This window comes from Poecilia formosa, unplaced genomic scaffold (genome assembly GCF_000485575.1).
Source record: "Poecilia formosa unplaced genomic scaffold, Poecilia_formosa-5.1.2 Scaffold209, whole genome shotgun sequence".
Classification (NCBI taxonomy): domain Eukaryota; kingdom Metazoa; phylum Chordata; class Actinopteri; order Cyprinodontiformes; family Poeciliidae; genus Poecilia; species Poecilia formosa.
This window is the reverse complement of record NW_006800148.1, coordinates 349514-376683: the sequence shown is the minus strand read 5'-3', so window position 1 is coordinate 376683 and position 27170 is coordinate 349514. Positions and strand designations below refer to the sequence as shown.

At 39.8% G+C, this 27170-nt stretch overlaps 4 protein-coding genes across 5 annotated transcripts in view; 2 read left to right on the top strand and 2 right to left on the bottom strand.

Annotated features, from left to right (window-relative positions):
• Positions 1–1673, bottom strand: part of nedd1 (NEDD1 gamma-tubulin ring complex targeting factor) — an 18957-nt gene extending 17284 nt beyond the window's left edge. The window contains exons 1-2 of the mRNA XM_016679359.1: positions 1566–1673; positions 563–706 (exon numbers count right to left, since the gene is read on the bottom strand). Coding sequence (XP_016534845.1) covers positions 563–698 — 136 coding nt within the window. The 5' untranslated portion in view covers positions 699–706; positions 1566–1673. The remainder of the gene's footprint in view (positions 1–562; positions 707–1565) is intronic.
• Positions 1674–2165: 492 nt separating this feature from the next.
• On the top strand, positions 2166–5139 carry pclaf (PCNA clamp associated factor). The gene is made up of 4 exons (XM_007567550.2): positions 2166–2323; positions 3455–3541; positions 3618–3795; positions 4923–5139. The coding sequence occupies exons 1-4, from the start codon at positions 2278–2280 to the stop codon at positions 4960–4962; spliced, it is 351 nt and encodes a 116-aa protein (XP_007567612.2). The 5' UTR covers positions 2166–2277; the 3' UTR covers positions 4963–5139.
• A 648-nt stretch (positions 5140–5787) lies between these two features.
• Positions 5788–20140, top strand: fcsk (fucose kinase). 2 transcript variants are annotated; one of them, XM_007567497.2, is made up of 23 exons: positions 5788–5888; positions 6624–6775; positions 7803–7853; positions 7927–8052; positions 8135–8207; positions 8771–8868; positions 8941–9021; positions 9098–9217; positions 9760–9931; positions 10007–10113; positions 10338–10439; positions 10978–11151; positions 11768–11841; positions 11981–12336; positions 13138–13372; positions 13442–13608; positions 14083–14310; positions 15233–15376; positions 16314–16433; positions 16506–16693; positions 17222–17321; positions 18549–18772; positions 19689–20140. In XM_007567497.2, exons 1-23 carry the CDS (start codon positions 5807–5809, stop codon positions 19779–19781), a joined length of 3267 nt encoding a protein of 1088 aa, XP_007567559.1. In that variant the 5' UTR covers positions 5788–5806; the 3' UTR covers positions 19782–20140. The 2 variants fall into 2 exon arrangements, with proteins under 2 accessions (XP_007567559.1, XP_007567558.1); XM_007567496.2 differs by having other exon boundaries at positions 13138–13608.
• On the bottom strand, positions 20073–27155 carry actr6 (actin related protein 6). Its single transcript, XM_007567490.2, has 11 exons — positions 26966–27155; positions 26140–26257; positions 25987–26055; positions 25768–25891; positions 25293–25428; positions 25146–25202; positions 23886–23984; positions 23721–23799; positions 22686–22857; positions 21270–21408; positions 20073–20941 (listed from the first exon to the last, which is right to left on the bottom strand). Exons 1-11 carry the CDS (start codon positions 27031–27033, stop codon positions 20812–20814), a joined length of 1191 nt encoding a protein of 396 aa, XP_007567552.1. The 5' UTR covers positions 27034–27155; the 3' UTR covers positions 20073–20811.
• Positions 27156–27170: the final 15 nt, after the last annotated feature.

The following is a 27170-nucleotide window of genomic DNA, read 5'->3' as shown; positions in this document are numbered from 1 at the left end:
ACCTGACTGCACTTAGGAGGTGATTCAAGAATTTGATTGAAGCGTTTTGAACCTGAGAGACATCTAAGAGTTGCAGGACACCGGCCCTCAAGGACATGGATTGCCCACCCCTGCTTTAAAGAGATGTAGCAGAAGTAAATGAGGCGGATTAGCAATGTTTGTCAACAACTGATGGTATCAACCCGGACATGTTAATGTGGAATATAATCTATGCTGGAAAGATATTGAGCTGTCATACAGTCTTCAGTCAGAGGCCTCGTCAGGCTCGTTGCGAGACTGACTGCTACTGGAGCTCCTTCCTGCCCATAGCATCACCATCCACAATGCGTCTTTGAGGAAACTTGGATGATATAAGTTTTGACATTTAACTTCCCTTTGGGATAAACAAAGTATTAATTCCATTGTTTTTGATGTTTTTCTGCAAATTTAATTAAAAAAAATAAATGAATAAAATTTGAATAAATATATACTAGAGAAGATAGAAACACTTTCCCCCCCATGAAGTGTAAGATTATCCATTTTCTTCCATCCAGATCTCAGCTGCAACCATTCATCAGGATACTGTTGGAGCTCCAGCAGGCCTGAGCAACGGGATGGCTGCCGCTGTGGGGGTTAAACTGCTCCAGAGTCGCCATGGAAACCGCATCCCAGATCTTCACACAGTCTCCGGTTGACACCAGGCGCGTCACCTCCTCCATGGCAGCAGCTGGAGGTTAAAACAAACACACCTCAATGTGGTTACCAATCAAAAAACCCATGAACTTTCCACATTAACAACTAATCCAGCATTTGAGGTTTTAACATATTACAGAAAAGTTTAGATGCGGTAATTTAAAGCAAACATAGCAGCAACTATTTGAGAAATTATAAGTTCAGAAGTTGAACTATAAACTTCACTTGTACCAAAGCAGCTGGTACAGCTGGTGCTCTTCATCTCTGCAGAGCAAAGATGAAGAGAGGATCTCTTTGATGTGCACATTCATCACTGAACTCATTAAAAACAGAGTTTCTGGAAAAATTCTCAGTTTTTTCCTCTGTCGAGCAGAATTTTATTTCTAAAACTCCCCAAAAACGTTGAAATGCTGGAAAATAAATTCATTGAAACTTTAAATTAAAACAATTCATGTCTTTTTCATTATTGTCTTTTCGTGTATGCTTTATTTAAAGTATGTTTATTTTATAAGGCACTCCAAGTCACTCTGTGCATGAATGTTGTATTATAATTAGGTTTTATTGTAGTTTTCAGATTCTTGGTGAGGATATAAAAACTCAGGTGTTATTTGTTTATATCACAACGAAACTAAATTTGCTGAAAAAATAATTTAAATGCAAACAAATATAACAAATCTCCCCGCAGCAAACATCAGTTTTTAACCATTACACTAAAAGTTTGTTGGTTTATATTGATCAATCTGACCAACCCAGCTACAACTAGTCAACGTTAACTAGCTAACGTTTGTGAGCTACTGGAGGTTTAAAGTTCCCGAGAAGCCAGAAAAGTGTCGTGAACAACATGAAAGTTTTCCGGAATCTTAAAGGATTTTGGATAAGAAAGTTATACAAACCCTGAAAGTAAAGAGGATCCTCAAAAACTGATGAATATGTTTAGTTTTCGATCCTCCTGCAGCCGCTAACCGCCACTACGGAACACCAGGAGGTATAAAACACCCCACAGTCGCCTGTCTAAGCTGCAGTAACACGTCAGCGAGGCCGCCATCTTGGAAGGGGAAAGGACACCAAACGCGCAGACCCTTCAGTCCATCTGAAGATGACTTTTTTTAAATTAAATATCTGTCCTTCTTCCATTTAATCTTCTCGTAATCATGTACATGCTGTTAGGATGGTCGTTATCTCTAAACAGAACTTTAGGTTACATAAGATTTGTAAGTTTTATATAGAATAATAAATATACGAAGACATGTTTGTTGTCGTGGTAGTTCACTTGTTTACCAAACTATTTGCATTTCTGTGTGCAAATAGTCTGCAAAAGAAAGCACCACAAAGATGGTGTATGGATACAGCGAAGGATGACATAAGGATGTTTGGTGTGAGAAAAAGACGTTTAAAGAGCTCTTTCTACCGCTTAAACTCTAAGAGCTGCTGTAGCACATCTACACCGCTGGGCCGCAGACTCGCGTCATGTTGTCCCATGAACGGAAGAGAAGAAGAAATCTCCCGCCCCATCCGCAGATGGTTTTAAACGGAGGCGGGACGCTTTTCTTTACTCGGTATAATTTTATCTGAATCATCGATTTACTGTACAAGGTCGCCGCCAACATGGTGAGGACTAAAGCCGACAGTGTTCCTGCATCATACAGAAAAGGTAAAAGTAGCGAGATTTATTTAAATTCTTCCAAGGCATTTTTTAATTTCGTATTGTTTAAAAATCTTGATTTTTGTATTAAATCTGGTGACCTGGAATCCGTCAGACATGCTTCATTAACCGACATAAAGAAGACGTCTTACATTTTTTTAGATTAAGTTTGTATTAGATGTATTTTATTTCCTCCCACATGTGATTACTGTAACTGTCAATGAGTTAAATAATCGGCTGCTGGTGCATCTTTAAACAGCCGCCCGCCAACAGGAGACTGGTTCCGCACTTTTCGGCTCATACTGAATAAAACAACATATTAAAACACTTTAAAGATCGTTGTAGTTGTAAAAGATTGTTTATTCCAACAGATTCGGACTTATCTGACACCTTGTCAGCTGACAAAAATGTTTGTCTTGTTTCGTTTTGAGCTTTCTGCCAAAGTGGCGCCAGTTTTTAGCGCCTCAGAGCGTCTCTGTACGAATGTTCCACCAAACTCCATTCAGAAGTTTCATAATTACGTCTGTTCACGCTAATAACAAGAGATAGATTAATGATGAAATATAATAAACTCGATATTTCTATTTCATTAAATGTTTTTGCAAATTCGGCGTAAAAATAAATCTCATTTTCACTTCTTTACTATGTTTAAACTGTATAATTTGATCAATACCTTTTATAAATCTGATATATACAGAGCTGTTGCGCATAAATGCTCAGGCTTTAGTTATGGTTACATAGTTTCATTCACAAAAGTATGGAAATTGCTTGAAGGATTTTCCTGGTCTGGAACTATAGAAAAAAAAAAAAGAAATGATGGAAAAGCAACTATGTTCCCTTATTTTTGAGTGAAATGTAACTCTTAGTTCTTCAGTTAATTGGTTAATAATCACCAGTCATTTCAGTAATGCAGGTTCTGTACCAAGAATATAGTAAATATTCTTGAAAGTTATAAAATGCATAACCATGTAATGATGAAATCCTGAAAATATCTAAATTGTTTCAAAATGTTTCTATTTTCGAGAATAAAACTGTATCCATTTGCAATTTTTGCATCATAATCAAGAGAAATACATGAGGTGGTTCTTCCAAGTGTGTTTCTCTCTCTGTCTCATCAGTCTGTCGCATCTTATTTTCCAGCTGTTGCAGCGTCTGCGCCTCGTAAGTCACTGGGCTCCAGTTCAGCCAACGCGTCGTCGTCGTCCAACGGCCACTCGTCCAACCCGGGTCAGTCCGAGTTCACCCAGTCACAGCTGAACGCCGACTGTACATGACGCAACTGACACTGAAGTTTGTTCCACAGCAAAGAACAAATATGCCGGTGGGAACCCTGTGTGTCCCCGCCCGACCCCCACCTGGCAGAAAGGCATCGGGGATTTCTTTGGCGGGCCGCCTAGAAAGCCCGAGAAGGAGAACCAGAAACCCACAGAGTCTGATGAAGAGGAGGCCGGCGGCAGCGGCATGTCGAAGGCCAGCAGGAAGTATGTTTGTTGAAACCGTAGATTGGTATCTGGTCAGATTTCTGAGTTGGCAGATAAAGACGATGCTGAGCTGACTGATTTTATCCTCACCGTTTAAAAACATTGAGATGTGATACAACTACGGTTAGAGGCGTGTTTCATATCGACTACAGATTTTAACACGTTGCAGAGCTTTTTTGTAAAGTTTGAGCATTCATTCATTTGAGATGTTTACTTCAGGTAAAATGGTTTGTGCGTTTCAGAGTTCGTACAGGTGATTGAAATCCTTGAAATGCTTGCATTTCAATTTGGTGTTTGGAAGGTGCTTTTTTTTTAAAAAAATCGTCCATAAAACTGCAATCAGTGCAGCCCTAAAGCCTAAAATTAGACTTCATCTACAGTTGAGTAGACATTTTTATGCATCTAATAAAAAGACAAACTTTTTCTGTCTCTGTCTGAGGTTAAATCAGATTAAACTTATCCTGTTTTAGGCCAAGTAGAATGACCAAACCATATGCATAGAGACATACAATTTTGTTCTATTTTAGTTGCTGCAGAATGTCAGATACCATCACAAGACGTCAACAACAGTAATAAATGACATACTAGTGAATTTATTTATTTTTTAGTTCATTTGTTTTATTTTTATCCCAAATGTGTGGTGGGAAACTTAAACTGCTTAAATTTAAGAGTAAGAAAAGTACAAACCCTGGTGTTAATGAGGTTTGATTTGATGAGGATTGTGTTTTTGTTTGGATTCCAACCGTTTCATTTATTTTTTAGATTTAACCTCTGCTGTGAGTTGGGATGCACAATATAATGCTGTTAACATCGGTATGTCAGTGATATGGTTGCTTTTTTCACTGAGAAATCTGAATTACTCTGGAAAGCCTTAACTTCTGGATGGGTTTTTTTCCCCTCTTTTCCTTTGAGCAAAAACGTAAATGAGCAAATGTTTCTTTCCTCACGTTTTTCCAACATGTGGGTGAAAAAAAAGATTATTTTTCTTCATTTGATCTCCATCTTTCCAACACATTTTGATTACTCTCTTTTCAGATGATTGGCAATCTTTCTCACAGAATGAAACTCCAGCAGGTGGTTTTTGGTCTAGTTCTCAGTTTAATCTCAAACGTCTTTGTTTTGCTCAGGTCCAGACCTCTGCCTGCCGAGGATGAGGAAGATGACTGAGCATGCCATGTGTCTCTACCCAGGAACGAATTTTAATGTATATGTGTATATAAATACTACTGAATTCTGTTGTATAGCTCATTAAACATGTTTTAACTGTTTATTTTTACATCCTGGAGAGTCAGGATTATGATTTGTGGCTTGACTTCTTGGCTTTTTTTCTATTAAATATTAACTGAATGTCTTATGAGTGGTCTCAAATTTTTACTAATGTGGGATTTTCTCAGACATGCTGGATAATCTGTGGACCTGATCCTGATTAGAGCATGTTTGTCTGTTCAGTTCTTGGACTTCATTCCAGAAGAATTACATGAAATCAAGTGAGATTTTAAGTTGCTTATGCAATTAAAGACACTTTAATTTTGGAAAGCTGTTTTGTGTGCAGAATTGAATTAAGTAATTAGATTAGCCTGTAAGTAAAAAAGTTTAAGGAAATGGATGTCTCATTAATTTGATTAAATTTTCCCCATTAAACTGAACTGAAGGCGCTTTTTTACTTTGATACACCGCCCCAACGGACGGGCAGGTAGTAGAAAACAAACCCTTACGGAAGCCCGCGCAGTCATGCTATTCCGATACAAATGGGCAAGGGTTAAACAGACGCCATGGATCAGATTTATACTCTTTTTAAGAGTGGCTGCATTTCAACAATATCTGAAAATGAACGCGTTTAATGCTGACAGGTGTTGGTTTTACTTTATTCCTCCTGAAGATCCTCTAACCCGCCCCGCTTTTGCTAGTTTGGTTAACTAGTCGTTGATGCTTCTTCGTGCGCAGTTTGCTTAAGGATTGGTAGTTAAACCAGTCAAACAACTTCTGTTGTGTCCACTTTAACCGGGGGAAGATGTCGCGGAAAGGCGACTTTCCGTGGACGGTGGTCGTCCTTACCTGTCAACACAAAGACAGTGTGTACGCTTTCCAGAGAGGTGAGAAGCATCTGTTGAATTTACGATCTTAGAGGAATCTTTATATTGTGCAGTTGCATCAGTCGACCTGAGGGTGTCGCTGATGTACGAAATGGATATGATCTTAACTATATGATGGTTTTACAAAAGACAAAGATGAGATTAAATTAGTGCCAAGGGTGAAACTAGAGCGTCATTGTAGTTTGGGGTATTTTTTGTTATTTATAAAGTTACTGAATTAAAATAGTAAGTCAAATAAGATAAACTTTTTTTTTTTCTTTTACAAATTTAACTGTTTAAACTGAACCTCAGGAGTGATTAGCTACAGCGACTTTTTATTTATACAGTCAACAAATATAAGACCAATTTTTGGATTAACTAATCAATATTTGCTCAATTGGATTATTTTTTATTTACAGAATTTAAGCCAGATGAAGTTAAAACTTTGTCACATATTTACAAAAAAATTCTTGATCTTAAATGCAAAATGTATATATTTTTTGTACAGTTTTGACTTAATTACTGCTCTGAATATGCTTTTTTTCTTTCTGGAAATTGCCTTTTTTGAGTCTGTGCTCCAGTTAACTATTAATCGGCTATTAAATTAGTTGACGATTATTTCAATAAACACGTCAAACTGATTAACTTTTTCAGCGCTAATCCAAAGTAAAATGATAAAGCAGATACACTAACTAATTCACAGCATCCAGAGGTGCTGTGAATTAGCACCAATATTTTGTGCTCTTGTGTGTGAAGAGTTGGAGTTGCGGCAGAAACGCGGCACCTTAGCTGGGAATGCGTTGCTTTTGACCGTGAGGGACCGCCAGGAGCCGCCGGGCAGCGGAGGGGCGACGCTGAACGCCCTGCTGGTCGCTGCTGAGCACCTGAGCAGCAGAGCTGGGTACACGGTGAGTCACAGCTAGTTTAGCAAAAATCGGCCTCTTCCTCTAAGCTTATAGCTTCGTTCAGAGTGTCCCAACTCTCGACTATTTAGAAACGATGGCTAACGTTTGCACGTGACCTATGTAAGGCGCTAGCTTACCGGAAATTGCCGACTTTGTAAATAAATAGGCACTGTCCACTGAAAAAATAGAACTGCTAAGCTCGGATAAGATGGCAATTAATGTTAATTCAGTATTTGGAAGTTTGGCCACCACGGACTTTGTTCGGGTTTGTTCACTTATCCGATGCTATTGCTAAAACTACACAGACTACAATTCTAAAGCGCCGCAGGAAATCGACGTCACCGTCACGACTTCTCCTGTTCACTGATTGGCCCAGTAGAAATTATACCAGAGAAATATATTTGATTGGAAGAAAGCCGAGACGGGGCAACGAAAAAAGGAGGGATTGTTGTAGATTAATCTAAGCAATTTTCCATTAAAATACATGAATTTGAAAGTATTAAAACTGAATTTTAAAAGTAAACAAATTCTATAAAAAAAACCTCAGAAATCTTTAGATTAATCTCAGAAATTTTCTATTAAAAGTCGAAAATTGTTCACTCTTCTAACTCAGAAATGTTCAAGTTTTTTTAAAAAAAATTTTGAAGGGAACCCGGCCTTTTTTATCTACAATGATAGGCAGTCATAATGGCCAAATATAAAATCAGAAGTAAAAGCATTACACTTAAAATAATGTCAAAATGTATTATTTTAGCAAAAATAAGCACAAAAATTCAAACATATTTCAAGTATTATTAATGTACATAAAGTTGTTCCATTTTAATTGTATTTAAATTCAGCTAAAGTACAAAACAAGTAGTTTCAAAATAGCACTTTTACTATACTTTCTGAAATATATGTAATATATTAGATTTTAGAAAACTTAAGTGTATATATTTTTCACATGGGCAGGCTAGTCAGGAGGTAAAAAGTTAAACTGTTTCATGTTATTGGAGCTAATCTGCCTCCTTTATTCTTTGTTTGTTTCCAGGTAGTGACCGCTGACGTCCTGGATGACGCTCACATCCTCATCCTGCACACAGTGAGTCCAGACCTGAGTTTGGTTCTGTTCTGGTGTTTTCATGCTGTAGATTTTAATTTTTTTCCTCTCCCAGGGTCGGGATTTTCCCTGGAGCCCCTGCAGCCGAGCCTTCTGTTGGCTTCCCGAAGAGAAGCCCGGGCAGAAAGTCCAGGCACCGGTTTGTGTTCTGGATGTGCTGCTGGACCGACTCAGCTCCCAGGTCTGCTCAGTGAAACAGAAGAATTAGAAACAGGCTGGTACCGCAGAGTTCTGTACCATCATTCATCCTGTCTGGCTTTCAGATCTGTCCGGGTTCTCCTCCTGGAGTCTGGGTCTGCAGCACCGACATGATCCTCTCCGTCCCGACAGACTTTGGTGAGTTTGTCTTCCACGATGCAGCAGAATCTGGTTCTGATCCGGATTAGGCCTTTCACAATAATGAATTTTGCTAAACAATAAATTGTCCCAGAAATTATTGCAATATATTGTTGTTTTGAGACCATTTTCAAGTCATATGACAGTAAAGGCATAATAATAATAACACATTCTCAAAGTTCAGTAAGCTTTAAATTCCAATCAACATTTATCACTGGAACTGGAAAACATTTTAAATATCCAAAATAGATAAACAAAACAACAGAAACAGCAAATAATATAAATTATGAAGTCTCTGTAAACAAAATTGTCCTTCAAATAAAGAGCTAGTTGACGCTGAAGCACCAGACTGAACACCTTTATCATCCAGTTTTTGGTAAAAAGAAAAACAATTAATCATGCAAATTAAAATTATTGTTTTAATTTATCAAGTGACTAATTGAATTATTGCTTATTGCAACAGGCCCTAGGCCTATGTCACAGTTTATCATTTGTTTTGATCATCACAAATCGATCAGTCTTTAATTGTCAGTTTTCTGATCGTTAAATGATTTTGCGTCCAGTTTTATCCTGGGACGGGTTCTCTGGAGTTCGGGTTTTGGCGGTACCAGGCGACGTCTCGTACGCAGCTGATCATGGAGTCTACCTGAGCGACTCGCAGGTGTGGAAACCTTTTCTGCGATTTCTCTTGCTGCTGGGGTCAGCTGATGATGTCAGGGGTTGTTGTCTCCAGGGTTGGGTCCGTGACATCATCTACAGAGGAACCAGGGAGGAGATCCAACGAGCCCTGATGCCTGATGGGAAAGTCCCGCTGGTGCGTCATCGAATGTTTTATAGACGCTCCACCGCAGGCAGCAGCAGCTTAAACAAATCCTGTGAAATCCCTGCAGGTGTCAGGCCCGGTCTTCTTCTGCAGGTCCGTCTCAGAGAAAATGCTGCAAACTCACGTCAGTCCTCCTCTGGACGGCTGCACCTACCTGGGCCTGGACTCTGGAGCTCCGCCCCTCCAGGTAGCTTCCCTCATCAGATCATGAAAAACCTATCATGATTTCCTGACCTGTTGGGTGAACTGGGGTTACTCAACAAAACTCCAGTTTAGAAATTGAACAATCATTCTTTGGTTACCTAGCGACATACTTTGGTTACCTAGCAACAACTTGTTGAGTAACTTATGCAGCAGCAGATGAAGGTTTTGCCATCATGCCTCATAATTGCATAAAAATAAAAGGAGCAAAAATTTGGATAAAACTGGATAATTTTAAACGGAAAAACTTTAAGCGTTTCATATCAGTCGAAAACCATAAACTGCTGCTGAGTAGTTTACTCATCGAGTTGTTGCTAGGTAACCAAAGAATAAGTGAGTTGCTAGGTAACCAAAGAGTGAGTAGTTGATCCCACCACCTTGCTTAGCGAAATGGTGACAGTTTCAACCAATACGCTGCTACTTTGTTGACTAATAATCTATTATTTAATGATGTTCAGCTAATTAAATTAAAGCTTGAATGTTAACAGATTTAGTTGTTAGAACGGAGCTTTCCGTCTCTGTCCACAGATCTCCCTCTTCTTGGACTTGTTGAAGTGTCTCTGCTCAGATCTGACCCAGGATCAGTTTGTGAATGAGGGGAGAGCAGGCTGCAGTCCCACAGACGGTCCCCAGGGGGCGACAGTGAGGGCGGGCAGGGTGGAGCTGTGGAGGATCCTGAGAGGAGCTCCACTCTCACTGGGTCAGGATCAGACGATGCTTACATCTGCAGGTAGCTGGTCTGAGTTTAAACATAACCTGTTTGTCGTTCTCACAGTGTACATCCCTGGCGGTCGCTATGACTACCTGACTCTGTCCGGGAAGCAGCATGTCGAACGTCTGACTTCTGATTGGACGGTTGGAAACACTCTGTCGCACATTCAGGTGGCACGTCTCACTCTTCTTCATCAACGTCATCCACAATTAAAACTGAATTGAAAGCAGGTCTAGATCATACAAAAAGGGTCAAAAATTGATCCCTTCGGGACACCACCAGACTTTTAACGCCTCAGAAAAAGAAATGATTTGTTGAATTTTAGAAAAATCACTAATAATTCATATTGATCATGATGGTGGCTCATAGCTTTAACCTGCTTTAATCCCTCCAGAATGAGAAATTGCTCAGTGAAGGAGCTCGGGTCATCAACAGCGCTCTGGATGGAGACGTTGCCGTGGCGACCCGGGCAGTGGTGCAACACTGCCACCTACAGGTCAGAGAGAGTCTTAACTCAGTCTTTTCAAGGAAACACTGGGTGGAAATTTTATTAGGTGGAAAAACTGGACAAAAAAATTTAATAATTATCCCACAAAAGTGAGAAGTATGGACTCAAAGTCAGTAGTTTTTTTTATAGATCTGTAAATACCAAGCACAGATCTTTGATCTTACTATTTCTGACAACTTTATTCAAACTTTACTCTCATCTGAAGATATCTGTAAATATTTAAAATCTTTGAATGATATGCTGCTATTGTAGTGTTGAAATTTGCAAGATAAAAACAACAATAAGAGGCAAGATCCAAGATATTAAAGGTGACCTTGAACAGGTTCGGATAGGTCTATGGCTCCATGTCAAGCAAATTCTGTCTACATCATAACTGACATTTACATCCTAAGTGATGCTCAAATTATTTTTATATTAAAAAGCAGTAAATTAAAAAGTAAATCAGTGAATCTGAATGTGAAACTAATTCATCTGAATACAGCAGGTTTGTATGGTGGTTCATATTCTGTCTTCTGGCGTCCCTCAGGGTCCTCTGGACATCCCGTCTGGTTGTTTGCTCTCAGGTGTAGACGTCTCGGCGTCAACGTGCCTCAGGCGGCTCGCGCTCAGCAGTGACATCATCATCCAGGGACATCGGATTGAGCTGGGGGAGCTGAAGCTAAACGTGTACACGGTGGTCGGCACTCACGACGACCTGCAGGTAAAAACGCAGCAGGTCTGTTTCATCTGAAGCCCTCAGGTGGGTTTCATGGTTGTCATGGAGACACTGTGATGCTGAGGGAAGCAGACCGTAGCTTAGTTTTTTATAAACTTAACACGAAGCAAAGTGAACTCTGTTTTTCAGAAGTCCAGGGGATTTCAAGTAGTTAAATATAACTTTTTGTAACTTTCCATTTTGACCGGCCCACTATTATTTGTCATCAATAGAGGCTAAAGTTTAGCCTTTACTGCTGCTGCTTTTAGCCGCTAAACTTTAGCAGCTAAAGATTAGCAAAAATAAGAAATACTGCCACCTGCAGGTGGGAGTTAGCATCACTTTAGCCCAACATTTTTGACCATTTTTGCAAAAAAATAAAAATAAAAAATGCAATAAACTCAGAACTATGCATTTGTGAGGAAAAAGTGCAGCAATCTGTTGATGTAATTTGGCAATATTCAGATAAAAACTGCTTTGATTTGATTAATAAAATAATATTTAAACACACAACTGTTATAATGAAGGCTCCAGATAGATAGATAGATAGATAGATGGATAGATCATGTACTTTAAATGACCACAGTCTTCCTCCTCCATCTTCTTCTCCTCCTCCCTTCAGGTTCCCTTTAATGGAAGCGGCGCCTCCTTCCTCAACCAGACCTGGACTGTTTTCTTCAGCTCCTCAGGAATACAGTAAGATCCAAACCTTTCCAGTTTGATCATTTTTTTATGTCTTTTTCTTTATAAACATCAGATTATTCCTGTATGTTGCAGCTGTTTGTTGTGTGTTTTATTCGTTTTCTCCTCCTCTCTCCTCCTCTCTCCTCCTCAGGCCGGAGGAGCTGTGGGTAAAAGGAGAACAGTGCTCCCTCTTGGAGGCTCGGCTTTTCCCGGTCCTCCATCCCAGAGGGGGCACTGTGGGCCTTGAGGGAGGAGTGGGCTGGCTGCTGGGGGGTCCAGGCTGCCTGCAGAGGTGGAGGGAGGCGTGGAGAGTCTCTCTGAGGGAGGTGCTGTCACTCACCCACCAGGAGGCGGAGCTGCAGTGGAGGGAGGAGCTGCTGTTCCTGGCAGGGAGGAAGAGAACCGCCGACGCTCTGCAGAGTCGCACCGACGTCTGTCTGCTGCCTTGCTTCAGGGTGGCAGTGCAGGGAGGGCAGCAGGGGGCGCTACTGGAGACTCTGGACAGCAGTGAGTTACAAGCTGGTTTTCATGACACGAGGCAGTCTGCCATTTTGTTTTCACACCTGGTAGTTCGGCAGTTTTGGTTCGATTTGGGACCAAAACTGCAACATTTGTTATGTTTTCAGCTGCTGCTGTTCTCCTTCACACTGTCAAACAATCCAAACATCAGAAAAACCAATTCCCCTCTGTTGAGGTTCTTTCACCTCTGGATTTGCTTAATTGACGACTACATGAAAACCCTGTGGTCATCAGATGTTTACATGGGCTTTATTGAAGAACTGCAGTTTACAACGGTGCATATATAATGAAGGAGTTTCTAAAAATACAAAAATAAGAAATAAAGTTCTGACTTACTATTGTGATAAAATGAGTACAAGTGAGCTATTAGACCTAAGCATCAGCATTAATTCCCTCTATCAAAAGTGCTGTTTAAATTTGAACAATGCAGAATTACCTGGAATCAATCTGGCTCCGACTGCTCAAAGCTCAAGACTAACCACTGAACACTAAGCTAGTTTTAATACTAACTCACAACCATATTAACAGTAAAAACAATCATTAAAAAACTATAGAAGTATATTAAGCAACGCTGTCAGAAGTGATAATTATCATCCACCTATTTGTCACATGACTGATATCTCTACTCACATCATCAATGATTGTTGCATCGCTCTAAGCAGTAAACAGAAAACAGATCAGCTGATCATTAATTCACTGCTAGCTGAAATGTTATTGCACTAATCAAACCGTTTTTTAAATGGTTTTACGTCAGAAGACGATCAAGAAGTGAATAAAACGTTTTTTTAGTTGCTGCTGGAAGCTTGGAGTCGGGGGCGGAGCCAGGAGCACAGGTGGGCGTGGCTGCCCGCTGTCTCTCCTGCATCGCTGACGTTCTGGTGTGCATGGCGGAGGGTAAAGGGGGCCTGAGGAGCGGTCCAGCTGCTAACGAGGCCTGGAGCTCCGCCTACTTCCTGTTGGAGGAGGGAAACTTGAGGGGAGGAGTTTATGCTCTTGCTGCGCAGCGACAGCTCTGGCTGAGCAGGTTAGCATCTCGCTGTCTGTTTTCACTGCTTGTTGAATGCGTTGTGACCTGCTTTACTGCCCCCTGCAGGCCAGACCTGCTCGTACGGGCGGCTCGGCACTATGAGGGCGCCGGCCAGGTGTTGCTGCGGCAGGCTGTGATGTCATCCCAGAGGTTCATCTCCATTGGACAGGGAGAGGCCCCGCCTATCGGGGAGTGGCAGGAAGTAGAGTGTCCAGCCAGACTGGACCTGGCAGGTGAGGAACAGGTGTAACTTTTCTGTTAAAGGTGACCTATTATGTTTCCTTGAACAGGTTGGATAGGTTTATGTCCTATACAAAACATATTCATGACAGTTTTGAAAATCGTTCTTAGATTCAGAGATTTTAGTCCTTCTGCTTATTTTGAGCTTCTTCCAAAATGAGCTGTTTTAGGGCTTGTGTCACTTTAAATGCAAATAAGCTGCTGCTGAACGTTGACTGTGACTCAACAATCAGGAGGTTTTTGAAATAACTACTTTTCCCAACACCTAAAAACAACTTGTTGCTAAAAAAAACTGCTGTTTTTTTTGTTTTTGTTTTTTTTTTAGCGCTGGAGATTTTTAGCAGCAGTAGAGACCCAAACGGAAGTATGAAAACATGCAAAATGTGAAATTTGCATAATAGGTTGCCTTTAAATCACACGTTGTGGAAACCATTTTCAGCTTTTGAGCTCCAGTGTTTGTGTTTCAGGGGGCTGGAGTGACACGCCACCGATCGCCTTCGAGCATGGCGGATCAGTGACGAACGTCTCCGTGAAGGTTGACGGGAAACGTCCAATCGGAGCCAGAGCCCGTCGCATTGTGAAACCCCACCTCCTATTGGTCAGCTGCAGCGGTGGGCGGGGCAGCGGGGCGTCCACAGAGATGGTGTGTGAAAACCTGGATGACCTGAGGGACTACAGCCAGCCTCACGCTCCAGGTACAACACCATCAGAGCTCCTGAAGAATGAAATTTAAGATCAACAGAAATGTACAAAAGAAAATGTTGTATTTTATATAGTAGTTGTGCTAAACATTTTTGCACTGAATGAATGTAGCATTGAGCTAACTGGCAATAAATATACACTTATAATAGGAGCAAAATGCTAGCTAGTTAGCTACAGTTTCACAAAAAATTGTTATAATACTTGGACATATTTTTATTTAGGTAAAAGTAAAAAGAAATGACTCAACTAAGAGTAAAAAAAGTATTTGATAAAACCTCTACTCAAGTACTGAGCAACCATTTAATATTTAAAAATTACATCATGAGATGGACCAAAACATAAAGTTATGTGTTTAAATTTTGGTATTTTCAATATAAATAACATAATTACAAAATAACAAGCTCAGGGAAAAGCCCCCCCAAAAAATGCTCCAAATCAGTTTCTTTCAACAAAAAAACTTATGAAACTTTAACAAAACCTAGAGGTGTGTCTGTGTCTGGTGAATTTTTGGTTAAAGCATGTTTGCTTTTCATTCAGTTCATACGTCATAATAAAATTACTCAAGTAAAAGTAAAAAGTTCAGCGTAGTAAAAAAATACTCTCAAAGCTACACTTTTTCCCAAAAAAAATTACTCAAGTAAATGTAACTAGTTATTACCCAACTCTGCTAGCAAGCAAGAATATGTTAGCAGCTAGTTAGCGGTAGCCTCAACTACCTGGAGTGCTAGTTGGCCTGACAGAAAAATCCCACGAGAAGAACAAACTACGGTACATAAAATATACGAGAGAAACTGGTGTTCTTAAAATTTAAGACCTTTGATTAACATATTTAAGGCCAACTTAAAAAACATTTCTAACAAATTTAAGACATCTTAATGCCACTGAATACTCACTGTTGGTGTGTTTGTGCTGCAGGAGCTCTGCTGAAGGCAGTCTGTGTGTGCAGTGGTCTGGTGTCTCTGTCCTCCCAGCATCCTCTGGGGCAGCAGCTGATGCAGAGCTGGGGTGGAGGGGTGGAGCTGCACAGCTGGTCGGAGCTGCCGACCGGATCCGGTCTGGGTGAGCAATGCTAAAACACGTCGGGCAGAGCAGCTGCCGCATAAAACCTGAGGTGACCAGTTATGCTTCCTTGGACAGGAAGGTCTGTGGTCTATAAGAAACATTTTCATTACGTTTTTTCACAAAGTCATTCTTTGTGACTAATGAGATTTTATCTCTGCCTATTTTGAGCTCTTTTCAGAATGAGCCGTTTTAGGGCCTCTGTCACTTTAAATCCAAATAAGCTGCTGCTGGTCACGCCCCTCGACTCAACGTTTACATTTGCAAAATGGTGGCAAACAGATGCGTAATTATACAACTGTACATCTTTGAAAAGCAGAAGTGGAGCCTAAAGTACAAACGACAAGAATGGAACAAGTGGTTTCTGGATCATAAGTCATCATCAAAACACTCGCCTTTTCCAGCAGCCATTGTAAAACCAGCTGACCAAATGTGCTGGAGTTCAGATTGGGTTGCTAGGTAACAGGTTGGGCTGGGGTTGCTAGGTAATAACCCAGTGCCCCTCGAGGTTTTTTTAATTTATGTTCAATTCAAATTCAGAAATACTTTATTGATCCCAAAGAGAAATTAAATGTAGCTGTAATTCATATTAATTAAAAAGTTAGTTATTGTAGATAATGATGGCTGTGGGAAGGAAAGATCTCCTGTAGCAGTCTGTATTACAGTGAATTTGAAGACTCCTCTGACTAAAGACACTCTGGTTTTAGAAAAACATGAAATGAAACTGCTCATTGTTCAGACGCCAACAAACTTTAATTACCAAAAAATGGCTGTTCATTTAGTTATTTTTAGTTTTTAAGTGCTTGGTCTGTTTTTAGCAGCAGTTGAGATCCGAATAGAAGCAAAAAAAAATACCCAAAATGTGAATTTACCGTAATAGGGCCCCTTTAATGCTTTGGTAAATCTGCAGGTGATGAAATGGTGTCAATTCTTGCAGGTACCAGCAGCATCCTGGCGGGGGCGCTGTTGGCAGCGGTCTACAGGTGTACAGGCCGGACGTATGACACCGACTCCCTGATCCATGCGGTCCTGTACCTGGAGCAGATTCTCACCACAGGTCCCGTCCCTCCGCTCTGATCTCCTTCCTCTTCCTCTGCATCTCCCTAATCACTTCCTGCTGCTCCACCAGGTGGCGGCTGGCAGGACCAGGTGGGCGGTCTGGTGGGCGGAGTCAAGGTGGGTCGTTCCAGAGCGTCTCTGCCCCTCCAGGTGGAGGTGGAGCGTCTGAGTCCTCCTCAGGAGTTCCTGGTGTCTCTGGAGCAGCACCTCCTGCTGGTTTACACCGGAAAGACGCGTCTGGCTCGAAACCTGCTGCAGGTCAGCTACTCCCCTCATAGATCCCACTATGAGAAGATGTTTCACTCCTCTCACTTTTAACTTTGAGAAAACAACATTAGCAACGTTTAAAGTCTGGGTGAGAGCTGCTGTGTTTGTTTGTTTCGTCTGGGAAAATGTTTAACTTCTCTTTAATAGTTTTGGGACTCAACTGAAAAATTTATTGAGTGAAAACTGCAATATGTAACTTTTCTAATAAATGTGTTTTTTACGTATTTGTTAAAACTGTGACTGTCATTGCAGTGTAATATAAGATAAATAACTGAAAAGATTTATCTCTATATATCTCTGTATTTCCTATAAAATATACACACATGGCTTTAATGTGGCTTTAATGGCAGGGCCTGTAACTACTTAATAACTTTTTAATCATATAATGACAAAATAAGCAATATTTCAATTCAAAAGCTGGCACATAGCTGCATATAGCTGCAGCTTTACGGCAGACTGGACTGTTTGGGTCCAGTCTGATTCAAAGTGCCGCTCGCTGTGTGTGTTTGTTTTGTACAGGATGTGGTCCGCAGCTGGTACAGCCGTCTTCCGGCGATGGTGGAGAACGCCCAGCAGCTGGTGTCCAACTCTGAGGAATGTGCTAAATCCTGTTCAGAAGGTGAATTTCAGGAAATATGTAGTCAAGTACACATTCATCTCGATCAGTCAGTCAATCAATCAAGTGTATTTGTATAAACTTGATTGGTTCTGAAGTAAATCATTACAAAGTGATTTACTTTATAAAAACCCAAACATACAAAGTCATAGAAGAAACCACGGTCAACAATTGAAGCATTACATTTTTTTTGTTGCTAAATATCAGTTTAATGATTAATGTTTCATTGATTACGATTCAAAAGCAACTCTGAACAGGCAGGTTTTTAGTCTAATTTAAAGGAACTCAGTGTTTCGGTTGTTTTGCAGTTTTCTGGAAGTTTGTTCCAGATTGTGGTGCATAGAAGCTGAATGCCGATTCTCCATGTTTGGTTCTGGTTCTGGATGCAGAGCAGACCAGAACCAGAACCTGAGGGCCTGGAAGGTTGCTATGACAACAGCAGATCGTGTTGTGGTGCTGAGGCGTTCAGTGATTTATAAACTAACAGTATTTTAAAGTCTTTTCTCTGAGCTGCAGGGAGCCAGTGGAAGGACTGTAGAACCGGGTGATGTGCTCCATCTTCCTGGTTTTAGTCAGAACTCCAGCAGCAGCGTCTGGATCAGATTAGTTTTTAGGCAGACTAGTGAAGACGCTGTTGCAGTAATCAGTGCGACTGAAGATAAACGCATGGATGAGTTTCTCTAGATCTCACTGGGACATAAGTCCTTTAACCATTTTACGCCGAAGTTTCAAGCGTCTGCCTCAATAAACCTTCCTTATTCTAATTGTAAGTAGTTCTTTAAATGTCCTGTGAGATGATATACTTACCCATGTATCGATAACTGGAACTTTCAATATCCAGCAAGTTATTTTTGCAATATACCGTCTATTAAACGAGTGCCCCCCGGATTAATTACACTCTCTGCAGCTGCAGCTGTGAAGTTGCCGCATTAACCCGATATTTGCTGGAAAGTGCAACGTCTCCCCTTTCAGAAACCGTTGGAATTTTTCAGATAGCGCAAAGTGTGGCGGAATTACAGTACTGCAAATTTGGATGTGTCGCCGGCGACACGTTCCCGCCTAGAAGGGTTAATCCTGGAGATGTTTTTCAGCTGATAGAAGGCCGACTTCGTTACTGTCTTTATGTGGCTCTGAAAGTCCAGGCCAGATCGATCCTCTTTAGGTCCAAAGGCAATAAACTAAACCAAGCCATTAAATGACTCAGTCTGGTTGGAAATGCTTCCCTCCCAGGTTCTCTGTCCCGTTTGGGACGGTGTTTGGACCGCTCCTGGCAGCAGAAGAAGCTGATGGCTCCAGGATGCGAGCCGGCCTCCGTCAGAACCATGATGGAGGCTCTGAGGCCTTTGGTTCTGGGTCAGAGCCTGGCAGGAGCCGGAGGCGGCGGCTTCCTGTACCTGCTGACCCGGGAGCCCCGACAGCAGGAGGCGGTTCTAAAGACCCTCAGGAACACGCCGGTGAGACGTCTGCAGATACACACAACAGTCTGAAAATAAAGGCCATACAACCAAAGGTCACACACTTTGGACCGCCTTTAGCTTTGATTGTTTCAACATGATTCTGCAATTTAACAAAAAATATCACCATCATCAAAACTTCAACATTGTATCAACCTCCATGAATGAAGGATGATGAAAATAAACCTTCAGTTTCAATGCTGGAGCTGAATGTACACACACACACACACACACTCACACATCCACACACACACACACACACACAAACGTTCATAACTTAAAAATAACATTTACAACCAAAAATATTTGGTAGTTTTTGCATACAATAAAACAAATGCACAATTTTTACTGCTCAATATTACAAAAGTTGCAAAATAAACCTTGTGCCTCTATCAAGGGGTATGCTAAGATACATTTTAACTCTGTTACAACTTGAACTCCGTTTGATAACAAAGTGCAAGATGTCCTATCAAAATAAAAGTGTCAAACAAAAAAAAAAATGGAAGTTAACCATACCAGAGAAACAAAGTAAAGGCAATAAGCACTAAAAAGTGATGCAAATTAACTTAATCTGGAGTTATTAAATTTAAACTGTGTTGGTCAACATTCCATTATGATTCAAAAACAAGTGGGATTTTAGCCTTCATTTAAAGGAACTCTGTGTTTCGGCAGCTGTGCAGTTTTCTGGAAGTTTTTCCAGATTGGTGTTGCATAGAAGCTGAAGTATGATATTGTGGTACTAAGATAATAAATGACGATTTAGTTCTTTAGGCAACTGTAGGCTGCGATTGGCTCTCCTAAAAAACAAAATCCCTGTTTGTAATACACCTTAAACCTCTGAGATTTGTCTCTAAACTGCTTTTAATTCACTAATGCTCAGATGAAATGGGTCCATCCCCTCATTTCTGTGTTTCAGGGTTTGGGAGATTTCAGCGTTCACTCAGTGGAGCTGGACATGGAGGGAATCGCAATCCGGCCGCCGGCCGTTACACAGCCGGCAGAAAAATGAAGATTTTTCACTCAATCTGGCGTCACTTAAAGTAATGACTCTTATTTTTGATTTTACTCCGACTCTTTACAGTCATGGATGGTAGTTTTGTTGGAGTTGATAAAATCATATTGATTGTTCTCACCTGTTGAAACTAACTGAACATTAGCATTTTATTATATAAATGACATTTTTTGGCATATTTTAAAGGTCTGTTTGCTCCAAATGATTGAATAAATACCAATACCAGCCACAGTTTTCGCTTTTTATACATTTACTTTTGTACCTTTAAAAGGAATGCATAAAGTTTGGGTTGTTTTCTCATATTACTCTCTGTTTTCTCAGGATTTCTGCTCATAATAAAGGAAAATTAAACAATGTTTAATGTTGGTTTCATATTTGTAAGTTACACCAAATCCTAAACATAATTTTTCTGAAACGGAGCTTCAAACCATGACCAGACCTCCGTCATCGTCTTCTGAAAAGAAATTACAACGTCTTTGTCTTTAGTGAACAATTAAAAGATTCCCCAAAGGATAATTTAAATTCCAGGGTCAGGACTTTGCTTTTTTTCTTTATTATTCAGAGATGTCACTGTTTATTTTTCACATAAATCATAAAAAAGCAACCAAAGTTTAAAACAAGACTATCAGAGAAGACTCTGGATGACAGTAAGGAAAATGCAGGACAAGAAATACAAGGGAAATGTTTACCAAAAAAATACATAAAACAACAAAGAGGAAGATTTACTGAAGTCTATCAGGTGGAAAACACCCAAAAATCTGAATAAAACAAACTTCCTGTCGATTTGTGAAGCCACTTTGTAACCCAAATCGTTGGTTAATACACTCAGCAGATAGAGGTACAAAATGGATTGGAAAAGGAAAACGGGAGACATTTTGTATTTTTTAAGTAGTCCGTTAATAAAAAACGTTTTTGGGAATGTGTGCTTCCGCCCCTCTTCTGACGCAGTGAAATGAGTTTGGAGTCCATCTGAAGATGGTTTCCGTCGCTGATCAGAGACGATCTCCGTCTGAAAATCAGTTTTTACTCAAATATCGAACTTCTCCTCACAGACAATGTGTCCGTTCTCCTCGTAATCCTCCCGCATCACCACCATCTCGTCGTAGTCCGGACTGTGAGCCAGTAGCTTCCCACCTTCCCAGGAATAACAGACGGGACTGGAGAACAGGAACACAGGCACAGACATTGGATCAGAACCAAAGACGCTCAGCAGCTGGTTCCTCTGCTACACGACTCACACTCTTGAGTTCCTCCACTTTTTTCAATTCAACCCCACTTCAACCCCACTCCCACCCCAATTCAACCCCACTTCAACCCAAATCCAACCCCACTTCAACCCCACTTCAACCCCAAACCAACCCCAAACCAACCCTACTTTCTGTTTTGGCCTTTGCACCTGGACCTTATTTGTTAGTGTTTTAACGGCAGCTCAGCGTTATAAGCATCGTTCTGTTCGGACCTTCTGGAAAACTCTAAGGCTCTTACTTTTCAGGCAGGAACACGTTCACAGGTAGGTGGGCGGGAACCAGGGACCGAAGCTCCGCCTCCAAACGCTCTCTAAAACCAGGAAACAGCAAGTTTCCTCCGGTCAGGACGATGTTCTGGTAGAAGTGGGGGTGCATCTCTAACGAACAAAATCAATCAATCAATCAATCAATCAATCAAGTTTATCTGTACAGCACATTTCAGCAACACAGTAGTTCAAAATGCTTTCCGTCATGAACATCGTCTAGTCCAGCGTTTCCCAACCCTGGTCCTCAAGGCACACTGCCCTGCATGTTTTAGAAATTTCCCTGTTTAATGCACCTCATTCAGCTGATTGCAGTTCAGCAAACACCTCCTAACTGAAATCACCTGTGCTGGAGCAAGGAAACACCTAAAACATGCAGGGCAGTGAGCCTTGAGGACCAGGGTTGGGAAACACTGATCTAGTCAACATTTTTAAAATAATCAATAAAGATAACACATATTGGTCAGCGTTCCAGTGATTATGTTTCAAAATCAACTCTAACCAGGTGGGATTTAAATCTAGATTTAAAGGAACTCAGTGTTTCGGCTGTTTTTCAGTTTTCTGGAAGTTTGTATCAGATTTGTGGTGCATATAAGCTGAATGCTGCTTCTCTAGATCTGTGGTGTCCAAACGTTTTGTGAAATAGGTCAGAATCCCAAAGTGGAAAGTATTCAGTGGTCATCTTGTTTTTCCAACTTAAAACACGAAATAATGTTGTAGTGAATTTTGCTATATTTTTTAAATAAAATAAAGTGGGGTTGTTTTTGTTTGTTTTAATAAAAGGTGAAAAGTTTTCTAACTTGTTTTTATTTTTCACTTTTTTGGTCTAGAAAATCTTCTGGTCTATTTCCTCAACTACAAAAATGACAACTTCTTAAAAAAGAAACTCCTACAAACCAGAGCTAATGATGGATGAAACTAAAATTGAAAAAAGAATACTTTCCACACTTTCCATTGAAGAAAGTATTTTACCTCAGTTTAGTTTTGTCTGCTCTCTAGGGATTTGTTTTGTTTGTGGGTTAAAATCTACTAAAATTCTATTGATATACTTTGTACCATATTTTTTAATATATTGCTAATAAACAATAAAAATACATTTGACATTTGAATTTGTCACTGAAATTCTAAAAAATAACAAAAGAAAGGACCAAATTTGTAAGATTCTTGAACTGCAGTTGGGGGCCACATCAAATTGTTCCAAGGGCCACAAATGGCCCCCCCAGCCTCACTTTGGACACCCCTGCTCTAGATCTCTAATCTTTTAAACCCGGAAATGTTCTTCAGGTGATAAAAGGCTGACTTTGTAACTGTCTTTATGTGACTCAGAAGGTTCAGAGAAACGTTCATGTTAAAGTTTAACTGGATTTTAATTTACTTTTTGAACCACAAACCTTCTGGCAGTGACTGGACCGAGTCAGCGATGGCCTCCGGGATTCCCATCTCCTGGATGCCGATGTCCGACGGATGGAAGAGCATCTCCGGGACCGCGAACCGCTCATTGGCCAGCCGCAGCGTCTGCTCACCTGTCTTGTACTTTCCGCTAAAGACCATTTCCTCTCGCGGCTGCAGGGCAGAGAAAACGTGGAATCAGACCTGAACTGCTCTCACAGAAACATCAGAACTCCCCACAGAGCAAAAAGAACCAAAACCAACTGGCTTACAGGAAACTCAGGCCCAAACATTTTGTTTCTGCTATCACAATAAATTAGAAATGTAAATATTTTCCTACATTTTGTCAGGAAGTAGAGGAATGCAATCCTAAATTTTTAGATCAGCTCAAAAAAGACGAAATTGTGGCAGTTTGCTGGCCTGAATCTAGACAGAAATGTATGGAGCTAAATTGGGGCCATAAAGTTTGCTTAATTCTTTTTCTTTAAACTGAAAAATAAGTTTGAAATTGAAATAAAAGTTCAAAACTACTTTTCAGATACAAAGTTTTTGTCAGTTATATTTTTTCTGCTTTTTGTGAGGACGGGGCTTCATGACAGAAAAATATTTCCAGCTGTTGCATTCAGGAGCCGTGGGAACTGAAAATGTCTTTAAAACATTATAGATATTCTGTTTATGTGATTGGTTTTGAAAATTTAATTTAATAAAAACTGAATCAAAATATATTTTAGAATCTTTTTTTTTCAATTTAAAATCTTATTTCTTTAGTTTTGACATTTGAAACTGAAATTTCAGATTTCATTAAATTTGAAAATTTCAGTATCAAATTTATTTAAGTCATTTTTTTGTTTCCAGTTTTTTGGCCCCTTGTTTTCTAAATTCAGATATGAAACCATTTGTCTGACAAATGAAGCTTGGTTACAACTGGTTCACCAACAAAGCAAATAATCTACAACAAATGACTACGAAAATAATAAATCAAGTGAAAAAGTGAATTCTTATAAAATACTTAGAATGTTTCTTGCGATCAGTCTCACCTTACAGAAACCTTTTTTGATGGCGCTGAAATCTGGAAGAACGTAATCCCTCATTACAGTGTTTTCTTCCCCTTTCATCCTGAAAAACACAACAGAAAGTGAGATGGATCGAAACATTACAGGTTTGGTTCCAGTAAAATATGGAGCAACATCGGTGTGCCTCACTGTGCAATCTCCATGTCCTTGTAGAACTGCTGAGAGACGTAGCAAACATCTTCCTTCACCTGGTTGATCACATACGTTTCATCCATCACGTGTAACTGACTGCAAAATTAAGAGAACACACATGACTATGGAGCTAACTGGGGCTGAAAAGTTAATTCATGGCCGAAATTTATCTCCATACTATTGAGCTAACTTTAGCTCAATAGTATGGAGATCAATTTGAGTAATAAAGTTTGTTCAAAAAATGTTTCTTTTTTTAAACTGGAACAAAAATGATGTGAAACTGAAAAAATAGTTTGGAACTTAAAAAAAATTGACACTAAAAAAAAAATCCAAACATTTTTTTCCCCCTTTTTTATTATTCATTTTGACTGATCACATAAATATAGAATGCTGATTATATTTTAAAGACATTTCCAGTTCCTATGGTTCCTGAATGCAACATCTGGGAATATTTTGTTGTTATGATTCCACACTAATTTTATCACCCCACACCAAAACACAGCCATAAGTTTGAAACTGAAAACTCTTGAATCTGAAAAGTAGTTTTGAAACTTTGTGGCACCAATTTGACTCCATACATTTTTCAAATAGAATTAATTTTTCAAAACCAATTCCATTGTTCCACCCACTCCATCTCATCTGAGATGGACCATACAAATATGGTCAGATATTTGTAAATTAAGAACAAAATCTTGAATCTGAAAAGTACTTTTGAAAATGTTTGTTTCCAAATTTTTCAGTTTCATACATTTGGCACCAATTTAGTGCCAAACTTTTTCCATTCTGTTATCATTTTTCAGAACCAGTTCCACAGTAGTTTTGAACCTTTTTCAGGCTTTATAGTTTAAAAATATTTTTTCCAATTTCAAATCTTTTTTTTACAGTTTAACTTTTGTCAGTTTCAAATATTTCTTTTCGATTTCATATCTTTTTATTTTAACCAACTTTATGGTGCCAATTTAGCTCCATACTTTGTTATTGCGTGTTGTCATTTTTGAAAACTAATTCCACGGTAGTTTTGAACTTTTTTTTTCAGTGTTTGTACGTAAAAATAACTTTTCAGTTTCAAATCCTTTATTTACAGTTTAGATTTTTTTTTCTCAATTTCAAATATATATATATTTTTCAACTTTATATCTTTTGTTTTCTAGCTTCAAAAGTTTTATTTTTTTAACAAATTTTTGAAGCCAATACATAACACTCCATACATAACACTTAAACAACACAAGTTGCTGCTGTAAGAATCACTCTCCGTACCGATATGAGATTATCTCCTTCAGGTGATTTGTGAGCAGTTTCCCTCCCACATTGATCCTGAAAGGTGAAACAAAGAAACTAGCTCCTGTTAGCGCCCCCTGGTGCTGCTCTCCGTGTCATTTCCTCTAAAGGTTGCTGCTCTCTGACCTGCGGATGCCCTCCTTCAGCTTCTTACTGCGACAGTAGGGGACGATGTGGGTGAAGGAGAATCCTGAGTCGACCACCAGGCAGCAGAGCTCCGACGGCTTCGAGGTGAAGTAGTGATGAGCGCCGAGCGACCCGGCTGGAGGACAGCAAGGAGATTATAGCCAAATGTTACAGGTACAAACCATAAAACAACTAAATTAGAAAGAATATGTAATTTTGATCACAATCGTCCATTAGTTTTCTATTGCTTCTGTTTGCAAACAGAATAACAAGCTGATAGGCTTTTTAACAAATACTTTTTCACTCTTTCTTTTTACTTTTACTTGAGTAAAAATACATTAAAGTAGTTCTACTCCTACTTGAATGCAATTTTTGGGTACTCTACCCTCCACTGTTAATGACTAATCAATTATTAAATTAGTTGACGATCGTTTCAATAATCGATTAAAGCGCCCGGTCTCCAGCTGAGACTCACCGTTGATCCGCAGAGCCGACTGGAACTGGTACTCCTCAAACAGGATCTCGTTCATGGACTCCTGGATGGAGGAGAAGTTGAAGTACGGCTCTGTGATGATGATGCTCGTGTCTGGAAACTCCACCTGCTCAGAGAGAAAACACCCTCAGCTACAGCTTCTAAAAAACAGAAATCAGAGGTTTTCTCTTCGTGGGTAAAAACAAAGCAGCATAAGCGCACCTTAAACATCTCCTTCCCAAACAGATGATCCCACACTTTCCTCTGGACATCCCAGTTAACCAAGTAACCCTGCAGACCCAGAGAACATATTACCTTCATTTTGTTAGTTATTTTCTTATCAGTAGCACCAGATATTTTCAGATTTATGCTCACCTTCTGAAAGGGCAGGATGTAAAAGAGACCCGAAGGATCTTTGATCTCATCCAGCTGGTTGGCTGTGAAAGTTTTTAATCTGGACGTCTTCGAGCGAAACTGACAGTTTGGGATTACGCTGAGAGGAAAGGAAAGAAGTCAGGATTATAACTGCTACATAAAACAAACCTCCTTTTTATTACTTAGAAATCTGATGATCATATGCGGGGTTCCTCAGGGCTCCATTCTCGAGTTACTTTTATTCAATATGTAAAGTTCAGGTTATGAAGTAGAATGTCATCTCTCACCATACCCATGTTGATGACTGACATCTTTTTAGAACTGGGTCATCACATGACCACAGATATTCACAGTTTTAATTCAATTCCACAATTTCATGGCACCAATTGACAACAATTGTCATACTTTACAGAAAAATAATTTCTATTTAATTTATCCAAACTAACAAATAGTACAGTATGCTCTTCTTAGTTGAGTTTAGGTCTGGGCTTTGACTAGGCCCTTCTAACGCATGAACCGTTCCATTGCAGCTCTGAATGGATGTTCAAGGCTGTTCGCTAAATAACTGAATCAAACTGACTTTAATTTGTTTCCATTTTCATTCATTAACTCAAGGGTAAAATTACGATTCGGACATTCCCAGAAGTAATTGAACTTAACATTTCAACTACTTAACATTTGATTAATGATTATTGTACATAAAAATGAACATCGATCAGTTTAAAAACATCATAAAGCGCTGGGCACACACGTTTGTTCAATAACTGGCTGTAATAATAATTTCCTGCCCCATATTGAATGTTTTTGTTTGTAGCCGTGTGCTCACCTGACTTTGTCCTGACTGTAACCGATCTTCGCCCAGTAAGCTCCGTTATCCAGAACCAGTGTAGCCATCCCGGAGCCTCTGATTCAATAAATCATAACTTTATTTTTATTTATCCCCTAATTTACTAACCGCGACACATTTTGGGATTTCCGCTAAAAAACATGTCCGGATGGAAACATGACTCTCCGTTGGTTCCGCTTCTCTA

Coding starts and splice junctions, on each gene's coding strand:
- fcsk (XM_007567496.2), top strand. CDS start 5,807: ATGTCGCGGAAAGGCGACTTTCCGTGGACGGTGGTCGTCCTTACCTGT. Junction 12,337..13,137: donor ACTGGAGACTCTGGACAGCA/GTGAGTTACAAG, acceptor ACGTTTTTTTAG/TTGCTGCTGGAAGCTTGGAG. Junction 15,377..16,313: donor GCCGACCGGATCCGGTCTGG/GTGAGCAATGCT, acceptor CAATTCTTGCAG/GTACCAGCAGCATCCTGGCG.
- actr6 (XM_007567490.2), bottom strand. CDS start 27,033: ATGGCTACACTGGTTCTGGATAACGGAGCTTACTGGGCGAAGATCGGT. Junction 26,056..26,139: donor ACATCCTGCCCTTTCAGAAG/GTGAGCATAAAT, acceptor CTGGGTCTGCAG/GGTTACTTGGTTAACTGGGA. Junction 25,203..25,292: donor CTGAAGGAGGGCATCCGCAG/GTCAGAGAGCAG, acceptor TTCACCTTTCAG/GATCAATGTGGGAGGGAAAC.
- pclaf (XM_007567550.2), top strand. CDS start 2,278: ATGGTGAGGACTAAAGCCGACAGTGTTCCTGCATCATACAGAAAAG. Junction 3,542..3,617: donor CGGCCACTCGTCCAACCCGG/GTCAGTCCGAGT, acceptor TTTGTTCCACAG/CAAAGAACAAATATGCCGGT. Junction 3,796..4,922: donor ATGTCGAAGGCCAGCAGGAA/GTATGTTTGTTG, acceptor TGTTTTGCTCAG/GTCCAGACCTCTGCCTGCCG.